Source organism: Colias eurytheme, chromosome 5, assembly GCF_061535395.1.
Source record: "Colias eurytheme isolate Ceu_HAF_F1 chromosome 5, ilColEury1 Martin Lab GWU primary, whole genome shotgun sequence".
NCBI lineage: Eukaryota > Metazoa > Arthropoda > Insecta > Lepidoptera > Pieridae > Colias > Colias eurytheme.
Genome location: NC_142984.1, coordinates 1,823,442 through 1,838,331, shown reverse-complemented (window position 1 = coordinate 1,838,331; position 14,890 = coordinate 1,823,442). Strand labels below are relative to the sequence as shown.

General features: G+C 34.8%; 1 protein-coding gene across 2 annotated transcripts; it reads right to left on the bottom strand.

Annotated features, from left to right (window-relative positions):
- Positions 1 to 5,030: 5,030 nt before the first annotated feature.
- Positions 5,031 to 12,206, bottom strand: Lsd-1 (lipid storage droplet-1). Of its 2 annotated transcripts, none has more exons than XM_090101714.1 (9): positions 12,021 to 12,206; positions 11,134 to 11,249; positions 10,647 to 10,832; positions 10,061 to 10,241; positions 7,959 to 8,146; positions 7,131 to 7,312; positions 6,064 to 6,130; positions 5,521 to 5,619; positions 5,031 to 5,218 (listed from the first exon to the last, which is right to left on the bottom strand). In XM_090101714.1, the coding sequence occupies exons 1-9, from the start codon at positions 12,148 to 12,150 to the stop codon at positions 5,111 to 5,113; spliced, it is 1,257 nt and encodes a 418-aa protein (XP_089957840.1). In that variant the 5' UTR covers positions 12,151 to 12,206; the 3' UTR covers positions 5,031 to 5,110. The 2 variants fall into 2 exon arrangements, with proteins under 2 accessions (XP_089957840.1, XP_089957841.1); XM_090101715.1 differs by having other exon boundaries at positions 7,959 to 8,134; positions 12,021 to 12,203.
- Between the last annotated feature and the right edge of the window lie 2,684 nt (positions 12,207 to 14,890).

Genomic DNA, 14,890 nt, shown 5'->3' with positions numbered 1-14,890 from the left:
GATTAAGTTACTTTTACCTGAATAAAACACATAAAGCGTTAAATTTTAGTAGTAATTGGTTTAGGAACGGAATTAGTTCCAATATGAAACACAAAAGACCACGTTGTCGGAAGAAAATTCGAAAACCGGTGCTTTGGTATGTATAATAGTGGCGGGAACTCTTTTTCGTCCTCGGAGGACGAGAGAAGCAATGGTTCGTCACTGCCCAAGAGACCGGGAGACGAGAAATTCCGTAAGTACAATCAGACTTGTCATAACATGTCCGGACTCGTGCATAGAATTCCATGCAACACGTGGCATACATATTTTCACAGTATTTGACACAAATACATCAATATTTAGATGTAGGTAATTAATAATAAAACACAATGCATGCCTATAGTGAGATCGCTATATTATCATCGGGTTTATTTATCATACACAGGCACATTGGTTACTGTGTCAAGTATTGCTTTTAACCAGAATTGTGAGATATCGTTAGGCTTCCTAGGTAGATGGTACTTAGGTTTATGGAATCGACCGTGATCCCCTATGACTAACGAGCCCCAGCAGCAGGTAGTGAGGTATCTCAATCACTTTGACCATTCAATTGTAACTACCTCAACAAAAGTGAGTACCTACTACTTAGTGCCCACTACTACACAATTAGTTCAAAACAATTAAGAGGTACTTATATTTTAGATAGGTACAAAACCTGTCTATCACAATATTCTAAAGAGAAGAAATTGTTAATTAACTATTATAATATAATTTACATATCTATCATGTATCAAACATGTCACACATAGATTTTACATTACTTAAGATATGATATAGAATGTATAATGTGAACAACGGTCTCACACAATTTTCAGTATGAGGTACTGATTACTACAAGTTGAGATTACCTAGTTTATGGTAAATAATTCTTAACATAAAGAGTGTGTTTTCATAGTCAATTGATACCAGAATAAGCTTTGATTCTATGGGTACTTATTTGAATAAGTATTGAAAAATCATAAGAAATGTACATTGCATATTAGGAGATGTAGATATGTTTAAATACGTTATCATCATCAAGGACCCATATTTACCATATCCCCGAACAGTTGAATGATATCATTCTTGCTTATAATGTTACCGATGATAATGATGCTTATCTAGTTCCTTTCTTACTTAAGTGAAAGAGCTTGCCTTAAAATTAACACTCAGGCGTGATAAAATTTTTATAATATCAACAGTAAAGTAACCAAAATCTTTGTATTTTTTATTTGTATCTTCTACAAAAATATGTACTGAAAATATGTACAAGGCGTCCTTAGCCATGATTAGCTTAGTATGGTTATGCTGAAAGAACTGAGTGTCCAGAAAGACACAGAAAAATATATGCCATACTTACATTCAGATATGCTTCTGGCAATAAGAGCTGATGGCTCCGCCAGGTTGATATTCAATCTGAGACACCTAAACACCTAGGTATTAACCAGGTAATTTTGATACATATCACAGGTTATAACGGTAATTAAATTTTTACAAAGCCAGGATTGGCTTGTAAAATTAGACATCATTGGTAACAGTAATGAGATTCTTCCAAGGCCAGGATTGGCTTGTACAATCAGGCATCATTGGCCTATTTTCTGCCTGCATATTGCAGCCATTTCAAATGGTCGCGGAGACCCTACAAGCTAGAGGTGCCCTCTTTCTGTTTTATTTAAGCTATTAAGTTTGGTCTATTGAGACCGTTACAAAATTAACTTCACAGGTCTTGTAGACTGTGAGGATTTTGGAAAAGCTTGATTGGCACTACAGCCACATAAAGTCCATTGCCTTCTGGTTTAGTTGGACAATTATCTTTTGGGTCTACCATGACTAATCCAATTTAACTTCACAGGTCGCGGAGACCATGGAGGTTTTGGTAAAGCCTGATGGGCAGAACTATTCCAATTCAACTTCACAGGTCGCGAAGACCATGGAGATATTGGTAAAGCTTGATTGGCACTCCAATCACAAAAATGGCCACAGCCCTCTGATTTAGTTAGACTATCAGGATTATTCTAATAATTTAACTTCACAGGTCTCGGAGACCATGGAGATTTTAGTAAAGCCACAGAATGAGCCACAGCCTTCTAGTTAGACACTTATCTTTTTGTCTACAAGGATTGTTCCAATTAACTTTACAGGTCCCGGAGACCATAGAGATTTTGGGAAAGCAGGTTTGGCACATCAATTACAAAATGTACATTGTAAACCTGGATACTTGTGCCTCATGTGTGATAGTATAGAAATGTCTGTGTTATTGCTAGTCCCAAAAGCTTCAAAGATAGAGCATACTGTGGTAGTCATTAAGAGGACCATGTCTTGCACTAAATAAGAGTTGCAGACAGTTCTAGACATCTAACACTGAGAGGACTGTACAGTTGTCGCCTCCAGGTATTTCTCTAGAGTTTCGCGCACAGCAGACCAAGAGAGAAAGGCTTTCCCTCTACATGCTACACAAGACTTACGAGCTGTGGAAAAGACAACATACACAGAAATGTCATAGTCTTTGTAAAAGAACAAGTTTGTCACTTCCTAACTACAGATACCGCGGATGCGGGCTGAGTAGGACATCTGAACAGTACTTACCTGTCAGAGAAATGGAGAGGGAAGCAGGGGACTTGGCCTTAGAATTTCTGACTTATATGTAGTGTACCATAGGTATGCAATAAAAATGCTTCTGAGTAGATTGAAAGGGGCGCACATCCTGTAGCCCAAGCAACCAATCAGACTTTGGTCGCCCACATACAAAGGTTGCTAACTCTCTTAGCCCTCACAACTGAGTAACTGTACCTAGATGAGAAGTTGAGAATAACTCTTGGCACGCTTCCAGGACGCCTAAATGGCTTTTGATTTAGATTGCCTCTCAAGAAATCTACCTGTACCGGAGTGGCTTCTCCTACCTTGTACAACAGGAAATATATTTCGGAGGCTCCTGATATGGTCCATTCCGCTATCCAAAGAGGTGCTTTAGTGCCAGGGCATATTTGCCAAAGCCTGCTTCGAATTATGCGACATCTGCAGTCGTTGATGGAGCTGACGCCTAGGCTGAATATTCCCTTCCAAGGATAATCCTCCAAGTGTACTAGCGCACCTCGCACCCCGGGACCCGGGCAGATACATAGCACCCAAGGGTGGCTGATGGTTAATATAATAAATAATAATAATATACGGGCATTTCTCCGCAACTCGATGTCAAGCGCCTAAAGATGGCTTATATGATGGTTATTGACTATTATGGTTATATATGGTTATTGACCCGGAAGTCAGGAGCACTCAGACCATTGGTGAATGGCCTTACCCCCCAACTGCTCAGTCAGAAAAGGGGGGGGGGGGAGAAAAAAGCCCATTGTAGAGTAAAGGAGAAAGAGCAGTTAGGTAGTGGTGCCCCTCCACAGTGCCAACATATGATCCTCCAAGCAGGAGGTGACTTTCATAATGCAAAAAAAAAAAAAGAAGAATGCATGTAATCGTACACAGAGATTCTATTTAGCTAATTAAATTAAATTAATTAATTTTAATTAGCCTAGGTCTATCATAAGCAAGCTGACCCTATTCTCTCAGGAGCTCTTATGCTATTACTGGGGTCAGGCCGAGAAGCTCATGACATGAACATGACTTCTGAAGATCTCAAAATAGAGTTTTTTATCGCAGCAAAATAAGATTATAACCTGACCTGAATTTGGATATAAAATGGATACAACAACATATTATCCATCATGGGGTCGGTTGTGAGGACAACCAGACACATAAATATGCCCAGTGACCCATGTAGAAAGGTTGGTTCAAGTAACAAAGGACAGATTTTCAGTCTTAAAAGTAGATAATTGATTCTTATCTATAGAGGGGCGGACCCTTTAAGCTTGCAACACAAACCTTTATGTCTGGCTAGATAAGGTCCTTCCAGATCTTAAAGACAGTAGCAACCCTGTCCAGCAGTGGCTTCAAGAAGGTGGTAAGGGCACCAACCTGTTGAGGCAATGGAAGGACCATACAGTCCTTTATAAAGTTTTACTGTCAATCAGTCAATTTAGCCAGTGCCAGTGAGTCTGGTTTACTTTAAGGTAACCTTAAACTGTTTAATTAATTATTTAATTAATTGTAATTGATTTAAGATCCAAGTAATGATCAATGTGTAACAAACATGCTTAAAGCTTAAGGTACAGTTGTGTTAACATTGGTATTATAGTTATTTTATATACAGATGTTATTTACTGTAGTATTTAGCCTTAGAGGCTCCATTGTTTATCCTTGATGACATTGATCTTCCTTTGAGTTATAATTTTTAAAATGTTATTTTTATCTTATTATTTGAACTTTGATTTGTTTCAAAGATACAGAGAAATAATAAATCAGTTTTTAGGTTCTAAGACTTAGTTCATTAGTATTGGCTTATGATTATCTGAGGAGAATAATTTAAAATTTAGAGGATATATGGTTAGTTCTTACATGAAAGAAAAACAATTTTTGTTGTTGCTACATAACCCACTTGTATTGTTTTTAGAATTTAAAATATAACTTTATTTTACAATACAAGAGGTTCATTTAACATTCTGAAAGGAATGAAATTTAAGTTGTTAATACTCTTAGGTATTACAATATTAACAAGATAATTTATTTTCAACATAGCGTTTGTATGTCTTTCTTCACCAGCAGATATCAAACACATCTTCACCAACGCTGTGTGTTTTAGAAAGACACATAATATTGATGTTTTGCATTAAAACAAAACATGTATTATGTGTCGAATAAAACACACAGCGTTGCAGTTTACTGCTTGCTGATGAAGATGCTATGCCGGCAGAGGCAGATGACAGCGCTTCAAAGGTGATGTCAAATTGGCGATGACAGATGACATACTAGGGACGCGCTCTTGCTAGTGAGGTGAAAGATCCATCGATATTCGGTAAGGTGACCCTTTTTCATAGAGATATATAGGATTCATAGATAGCTTTCTTCACCAACGCTGTGTGTTTTATTCGACACATAATACATGTTTTGTTTTAATGCAAAACATCAATATTATCGTGAAATAATGTTTGAGTATTAAAAAAAAATATTCGAGATGTCCTTAATTTAAAAAGTAAAACTAAATTTAGTTGTATCCGTTAATGGCCGCCAAGTCATCGCGTTGCTCGTACACGGAACGCGGCGTTATTTTTTCGCGCTCTTCATTTCCCGCCAAAAACATCGCTAGTTGTTCCTGTGACGAAAATTTATAAATGAATTCTACAATATTTGTGATATTAATGTTATTCATCACTCAAATTGAGTTTAGAAGATAAAGCCATAATTCGAGGATATTACGCGGATGAATAAATAATATGAATTTTCTGTAAAGGTAAGTAATTTGAAATTTTGGTAGTTTTTTGACTAGCCAATTATTTCGGATATTCTCAGATAATTTCTTTACTTATAGCGCAATTAATTATATAATAATGGTAAAACAAGGTCAACTTTAAAAAGTACTAGGTATCTTTATAAGTATTTTGTGTGTAATCTTACTAGGTAAGTTTTTGATGTATCCTGCAGGTGCTGTAGGAGAGCCTTTAGCCTTCCGCGCCAACTCCTCACTTCTGATAGAGCCGTTTCCACCGGTACTGTCTGATTATGTACAAATAAAAATATTACTTAATAGCTATACATTTAAATGCGGAAACCGTCATATAAGTAAGTACCTAACTAAAAGTAAAAAAATGTTGTGTGGTTATATGAATCCACGGTAAAAGTGAAACTGTTCGAACGGTTCCGAACACTGCTTTGTGTAGCGCATGTCGCGTGACGGTCGGCTGCCGAGTAGGTATACCTACTCGGCAGCCGCGATACACGCGACATGCGCTACACAGACCAACAAGTTTGAGACGATGTAGTAAAAGTTTCACTTTAAAACTAAAAATATATTTTTTGTACTTTAGAAAAGTTATTAGTCAAGTAAAAGTACCTAAATGATTTTTTCTCAGTATTTTTCTATAATCCAAACATTATTTACAAGGAAAACTACTACATTAGAAATAAATTATATGTAAAATTGAGATCTCCCGCCAATACCTTGAGCAACGCCTCGGCGGCGGTTGACAGATGGCTGGTGACAACTGTCAACCCTTGACGTACATTCCTGAAAGTGAAATTTGTTTAAAATTTAATCAACACTAAACAAAAGACACTGCAATTAAATCTAAAATATATTTTAAATTGAGATCATTAAAGGTGAAATAAACAAATTACGAAAAACACATCTAATTACATTATTGTATGTGTTATAGGTACCTTCGTATTTTCTTTTTTCTTATTACAAATATACTTAGATAAAATAATCGACAACAGAGAAAACGCTGTAATATAATATTTTGAATTTCCATTTTGTTTTGCTTATTTTGTTTCTTTCATGCATTATTGTAAATGATAAACCATTCCATAGAATAGATATTATTTACTATCCTCTAAAAATCCTCTAAAAATCGATAAAAAAAGTTCTTAATTTTAAAATTCATTTCAAACATAATCAAGTTAGAATATTAACCAAAGTTCAAAATAATATGTCCACATCACCACTTGCTTTTCTGTTAGTGTTATTAGTAGGAATAAGTGCTACATATATTATATTATATACATAAAATTATTATAAAGTGACTTACATAAAATTATTAAATAAAAACATCCTCTTATCCGTTTCTATAACTAATCTAAAATATCCAAATATCCGTTTCTCGATAGATTTAAACGTAGCATCAAGTCCTGCAAGAAACTACTTCGGCTATGGATAACATCTTATTTTCAAGTAAAAAAATCGTATTTTCTAATTTTGGGATTTTAAGGTTAATTAATATAAAGAAACATTAATAATTCTGACAGGATTAAATCGAGGTAAGTGTGGTTCTCTGATTGCTGTCTGTTTTTAACCTTTTTGTTGCATCTATTTGTAACCACCTATCTAATTTATAGAGAACATTTGACAGTAACATAAAATCTTTAATTTAAAATGTCTAAAGTGAGGGCATAAAAGTTAATTGAAGTAGTTTTAAATCACAATTTTTTCCCAGACATAAAATCCAATCCAACATAAAACTTCAACAAAAACTTGGCCATCGTAACTAATAACGTATCAAAATACTCACTTGGGCAAATCGGAGTGTGTATAATTAATCAGATGGACGACTTTCCGTGCGATTTCCCGGGACAGTAAGACGACGAGTTCTTCCAGCGTCGCGGGTCGCGCTTGGTTCTCTGGTTCGGGCTTGGAGAGAGACGCGTATAGTTCCTTGGCTTTTTGCCAGGCTAGGACTGGGTCTGTTGCGATCTGATGGTAATTATGAATTGTGTCAAACAGTATTATAACATCATCATCATCATCAACCCATATACGTTCCCACTGCTGGGACACGGGCCTCCTATGAGGGTACAGGCCATAATCCACCACGCTGGTCAAGTGCGTGTTGGCGGATATATTGTATGTATTATAACATATTTGGGGAAAATTGTAGCCCGAAGGATTTAACCCATTGAGCCCCAAGGGGCCCGATCGGTCCCAGACACAATAAATTTTCTATTGTGTCTGTGGTTCCGGGGCTAGACAGATTAAAAGAGGATAATATAGTTATGTAGAATTTGTTGCTGTGTTTTTATTATTAAAGTACATTTTTGAGTGAGAGGTAAATCGGAAATATAAAGCTGGAGTAGAATAATATTATAAATCACGTGATCGACATAGTTTTATAATGCGGCAACATGTCACATATTCTACTCGATTAGATACTGTAGGTTTTAATGTTTATAAACATATTGAAATCTCATACTGTATATTATACAACCAATTCCGCAAAAATTGTTCTCTATTATTTTAGATAAACATTATTCGTTTACAGTTACCCCACATTTATATTATTTTGTAATAATAATACAAACAAACATTTTCACATTTACAATAATAGAGATATCACACTCACCAATTCAGCGACATACACGAGCACGTGTATCTGCTCCTTTATCGCCTTGGCTTCCGCCAGCGCTTGTCGCGTCAGCCGGCGCTGCAGTTTGCGGCCAAGACGTTGGCCGTGCTGTATGGCGAGCTCCGCGCGGGCTCGGCCTGAGTCCCCCTCGGTGGTGGTGTCCGCGCTCGTCACTATGATCACCACTATGGTGCAATTAGCTGCTAGCTTATTTGTTAATCGGCTAGCTAGGTGGCTTGGCTAGCTAAGCGGCTTGGCTAGCTAAGCGGCTTCGCTAGTTTAGTGGCTTGGCTAGCTAAGTGACTTGGCTAGCTAAGCGACTTGGCTAGCTAAGCGACTTGGCTAGCTAAGAGACTTGGCGGTATTATTCACTAATGACTTTCCCATTGGAAAAGTTTAAGAAATATTTATGAAACTTATAGGTACAATAAACAATTCGATTACCTTAGAATTTAGATATTTTCGAGGATTGTCATAAAAAATAAAAATAAGTGATATAATATAAAATATGATTGTCATTGTGAAGCTCGCAAAGTCGTTTGTGAATAAGACAAAAGGCAGATGTCGTAAATAGGTAAGTCCGATGTGGATGTACTTAATAAGTAGGTACATAATATTAAGTAAACAAAATACATTCACATCGGACAAATTTTGCGACAACTAAAACATATACTAGAAAAGAGAATGTGCTACGCTATTAAAAACATTATGAATTGAATTGAGTACATAAAGAAAAGTTCAATATAGAGATAAGATTTGATAAACGATCACACATCGCACGACAATTCTTTCCATCATTAACTAATTATAAATCAATGCATGCATAGTCTATTGTCGCATGATAATAATGTCTACACGCCCGGGTGCATAGTCCATGAGTAAGATCCCGATCTATCTAGTAACAAACAGAGATAACCTCGCTATACCCACCGATATCTATAGCGACATTAATGGGACAACAAATGACTTCACGGCTAATTATAAAATCGGTAACTTTCTATAATATAGAGGAAAATATAGTACTTAGTACAATTAATTTGTCCATTGTTCTCTTTTGGGTCTGGAAATTTTCAATCTATAGGTTCCGATTTTTATCACTCCTTATCAGAGTGTATCCGTATTAAAAGTGTTTATGAAATAAGTATATGTACATGGGCTACTATGAAAAGATCAAATTTAGTATATTGAGTTATAATAGGTATATTATTTGTGTTAACGACAAGACATATCGCAAATATGTATTAGATATGTATCTAGGAATAAAATTCAATGAATAATAAACCTAATTAAAACATTAGACGTCGTCTAGACGAAAGATCAAATGTTATTATAGTTAGAACTTAGATCACAATACGTCTATCAATTTGACAGTTGTTAATTGCAAGTACTTTATCGTCCTTAATGAAGAAAGCAAATACAAGTACATAATACCTATGTACTATGTACTTTTGTTCATAATAATTTAACTGAACAGCTGATTTCATACATTTAACCTCTTACAAACTTTATTAAAAAGTAATTACCAAAACAATCCAAAGTACCTACTGCTGCGCGATTCAATTCAAATGATAAGGTAAAAGGAAAGTTGTTTGCGTATTTACTAAGTGTTAATTAGTACCTATTTATCATTTTATAATTACATAATTAAGAGTTTAGGGGTTATCCTCTATACGAAAGTTATGTGTATAATGAAATGAGATTTACTAAAAGACAACAATTTTTTATTTTCAGTGTTAAGTGTAAGTTCTAAATATCTAAGTTTTAAAGATATTCCATATTATAAGAATTCATTTATAATACTGTAATGTCAAAACATATGCGTGAAATGTCATGTCATACACGTAATTAGCTTTGTAACAAACTTTATTCCTTTTTTGTAAATTTTTTAACGTCTATTTTTTCTTTAATTATTAAGTAATGCTTCTGCAAAATAATAAGTGGAATTTTTTGCCAACCCCTACTTACTACTCACGCTGTAGCTGTCACTGCGGTAACGCGCAAGTCCAGTACTGCTGTACCGAGCTGCTTCACTGATTCCGTTCTACGCAGCACGAATTGCCAAGTGTCGTCTACAAGTGAACCCTTCCAACCCCACTCACCATCAGCAGCATCCTGGTAGTCCGGCGGCAGGTATCTGTCCACGTACTTGTCCGCGGTAGTGAGCGCGCGGTCCAGCGCCGTGGCCGTCACCGCGGTAACGCGCGAGTCCAGTACTGCTGTACCGAGCTGCTTCACTGATTCCGTTCTCCGCAGCACGAATTGACGGGTTTCGGTGTACATCTGAGGAGATTTTATGGTTCACATTGGAGAATTATTATTTTTTAGATGGCAAATTCTCAAATTGCAATGTTTTAACCAACTCCAGAAACAGCTTTTAACCGATGTTTTTTTATGTGTTTTCAGTTGATCTGGTCGTAAACTATTTTTAATAGCCTTTTTAATACCCTATGCTAAAATTCTATGCTATGCTAAACTGGCAGAACGTCTTTCGTTGGGACTCTAGTAAATGTATAGTGTCAAGGAAGAAACCATATACGATTGTTTCGTACGTTTGTGCTCATGGACCATAGCTAAATTTCGCTAGAGCAATGACTTAGTAAAATGAAATTATTAGTAGTACACAATGTGGTTTTTAAGCAGTAATGTAAAAAACCCTGAAACCAAATAAGGTCATCTAATACTCACAGCCTGCGGCGGCAGATATATTGACGGGACCCGTTTCTCCACCACATCCAGCGACTTGCAGAGGAACCTATCGAGCTGGTGAATGGGCGTCTCCAGCAAATGCACCGCTGGTAGTGCGAGCTGCACTCCGATGTCAAAGGATTTCTCACCCAGAGTAAGGTACCAGCGGATTAGAGGGTTTGATTCCTGTTAATAAGATATAATGCTGGGCATTCCAAGAAAACAAGCAGGAAGTTCGAGCACGAATACTATTGTAAAAGTATTCGAGAGAACACTTTGACGGTTGTTTTCGTACTCGAGCTTCTAACATACATCATAGTTCCGGACATCAAGTAAAATTCCAGAAATCTGTTAAAATAAATTAATGTCCCAATGATACTTATTGAAAAGCATCAGGTTCATTCTAAGATGCTGAATAATTACAACAATACTAGAAATAAGAAGCTTCCATATTTAGAAACAGGTACTTCATACATTGAGCACTTACCCTTATTCTTGAATAGATTTTTTCAGTGACGCCAATCCCAGACTCGACTATAGGTATGTGTGCGACCCTTTGTAAGGATTCCAATCGGGGAAGCCCCGGTTTTTGAACTGTAGGCACTGAAAACAGTTTTCCGATAAGATATTGCCATACAAATTGTTTTTTTATGGTACCTATTAGAAGTAAGGTTAGTATCGTACTATTCTTATTCGTACTAAGATATTATACTCTCATACTATCATATTTTAACTCAAAATTATTTCGTCAGATCATAAACCGGATTTAAATAAGCGCGTACGATACGCGATATTCAAATTTCAAATGCACTAGTTCTTTAATATTTTTTTTGAGTATTTATTTGTTGAGGTAGGTTCTTAATATATTCAATGAAATCTTCATTATCTACAGATATAAAGAATAAGCAACAAAAAAATATTTTTTCTATTAGGCATATTCCAGAGCATGAGAAGCTGACGCATGTACCTATAATCAATAATAATTACACTTATCAAAACAATTCCAAGTAAGTAAATATTATTTATAGTAAAGTTATCTGCCCACACATGTGCAGCGAGTGCAATTCTTATCTTTATTTTTATATCTACCTATATTTTATAATTATATTTTCTTTATGATACCATTTAGAAATGAATGAATTACATGTGTCTGTATATTTGATTGCTAAGTGATCTTTCAAAGTATTCGTAATGTTCAAAATGCAATTAAATAAATAATATCATATTATATTTATTGACCTAAGTTTCTTTCCACAGTGTTGCATATGACCACAACGTGATTAACCGAAACCCGGAACGACACACAATATTCTCCGTATCATTTTACTTGTTCTGTAAAATAATGAATAGATATTTATTTTACACTATACATACCGTGGCATTGACTCTTTTCGACTGCACGTAAATATGCCTTTGCTCTCTTTGCTATTAGCCCTTGCGCTCTTTTATTTACTTCCATAGAAAATGACGAGTCATTTCCATGAGATTTTCCGTTAGCTGTCATTTTTCCCGCCAATTGCCAATTTAACTTTTTTTAAGTTGCAACAAAGCAGACCAACGATGTTCGTATCCGGTCAGAAAACAACTGACTGACACATGTTTAATTGGCTTTTATAATTATTGCAAAGGTTATCACAATGAAAACGAAGGAAATATGTATATAATTGTTTTATTTTTGTACAAATTATGTAAACGATGAGTTTGTTAATGACAACATAAGTGTGTCAGTATAAAAATATCAAAACTTTAGAAATGCCGCGAAAAGCCGGGATTATCGAATTTAAAACATGAATTCACTTCCATCCGCTTTTCCTGACAAAAGACTAAAGAGATGTCTTAGACAAATTTATATTTTATGCTCATCGAAGAAATAAGAAAAAACTGGCCATTAAAATAACGAAGTACGCGTGCTTTAGCGATAAAAAGTATGTTCGTTAGTTTTTAATCCATGGAACGTCTTTTATTTAAGAATTATTTTATGTTTATTCTAGGACTAGCTGTGCCCTGCGGTTTTACCCGCATTGCTCCACTCCTGTTGGTCTTAGAATGATCATATATAGATAGCCTTTCACGATAAATGGGCTATCTAACACCGAAAAAAAATTTCAAATCGGACCACTTGTTGCTGAGATTAGCGCGTTCAAACAAACAAACTCTTCAGCTTTATAATATAAGTATAGATAAAACACGCGTTCCTTTCTTACATAGGTAAGTATTATCTACATAGTTATGAGTTATTATCATCATCTTTATAATGTTTGTCTCAACCAAGATCTCAACTCTCATCTTGTATTTTGACATCGCTTTCAGTTATGCACAAAATTAGAAGCCTGATATGGACCTACACAACAAATTATACGATTCGTCAATGTATTTGAAATTGAAAAGAAGAAAACAGATGCATTCAATATCTAGATGTATAAAAATGAGACAAATCCTACGTATTATTAAAAACGGTAAGAGGGTAGTCAGTCATTAATACTTTATTTTTAATTCTAACTGGTAAATGCGCTTATACTAAGTATTCCTTGAACCTAAACACACTTCTATAGGTACGAAATAATTATACTTATTGAACCGATATTTATTAATATGTATTAAAATAATAAGGAGATCGGTTGAATTATTATAACCAAACTTTTATACTTAATAGGTATTGTATGTATATCTAACATTTTACTAAGCTTAAAATAGCTGTAGTACACCTCATACAAATAACTATGTTTTTAATATTTTTTAAATAGGTATATTTTGATAATCACATAGGTCAGTCACCGTGAACTTGATAGTGTTGGGGAATATTTCTATACTTATATGTTATAAATATTTAGAATTTGTCTATTGATTATTACTATCGAGTCGAATAATACATTTATTTTACGAATACATATTATAAATAATTTACGTACTGTCCAATTTTGAAAGAAAGAAAGAAAGAGTACTTCTTCGTTTCTAGTTTTCTACTATCCAATTTTAACCTTTTGAACGCCAATGACATCTATAGATGTCATGCGCAATCGTGCCCTGTGCGCCAGCGACACCTATACATGCCAAGAAACAGATCATAGATAAATACAAAATAAACATATTAAACCTTTACTTTTACGTGTTTTATTTATACAGTTTATGAACTGAATCCCCAGTTATTACATAATTGTACACAGTAAACAAAATTGCCAAGTAGTTATTCAAATATTTGATGACAAAAAATAACTTAATTAATGGCTAAAAAAGCATGTTCTCTCGCGCCAATGACATGTATACGTGCCTACTAGTGATGTAGTGTAATATTCAAGTAACTTCATTAAAATTACAGCGAAATTACTCTAATTCGCTTAATTTTTGTAATAACTACAAAAAAAATATATAAGCTTAGTCACTGAGAAAAAAGGTAAATACTACATTCTTTGGTATAATACCATATTGTCTATATTGTGGATATTGTTGATTTGAATATTTTCCTTTTCGCCAATCATGCGCATCCCTAGCACAGTATCGATATGCAATCCCTTCTGCGCCATTGACATGAATAGATGTCGGACTGGTGACGTCGTAAGCGCGTGCCGTGTTGTTAAGTGCGGAAAGTTGTAAAAATATTTTATCGAGTATTGCCGAGAGTGTGAGTGCCTTTATTAGAATATTCTTATGATACAAATTGTCGCTATGTCATATCAAAATATGGTAATTGACCTAAATAGGTACCTACATATAATTAGTATTTGTAATAACTCAAGTATTAAACTAAATGATTGGAAAATAAATATGTAGTTTTTAATGCTTTATTTAAAGGTAATAGTTGTTTTGATATTTACAAATAAACACTCCACAATAATACCTATAGTTCATATAAACTTAATAAATAAACTCGATAAGTTATAATAATATACAGCTACACATCCCTAATCAGAAGCGAGAGATTATAAAAAAAAGGATGGTTGCCCGCGCCATTGGCATGTATACATGCCAATGGGGCGTAACTGATAGAGAATAGTGCTGTAACTTGCTGCAATTTTATATGTATTTTTGTATCTCAAAAGGTTGATTTTTTTGTTGATAGTTGCTATTTAATGTGGTCTTAAGTTTTTACAGTAGGAGATGAGGTTAAATAAATATTATTTTTGTGTTATAAGCTGTTTATTCAAATATTCAGACGTGAATTATTATGTTTATCGATAACATTTTGGAATCCCTACTATTTTCAAGGTTATCTCATTGAATTTGTGGCTTGGCGTGGAGGGCACGGC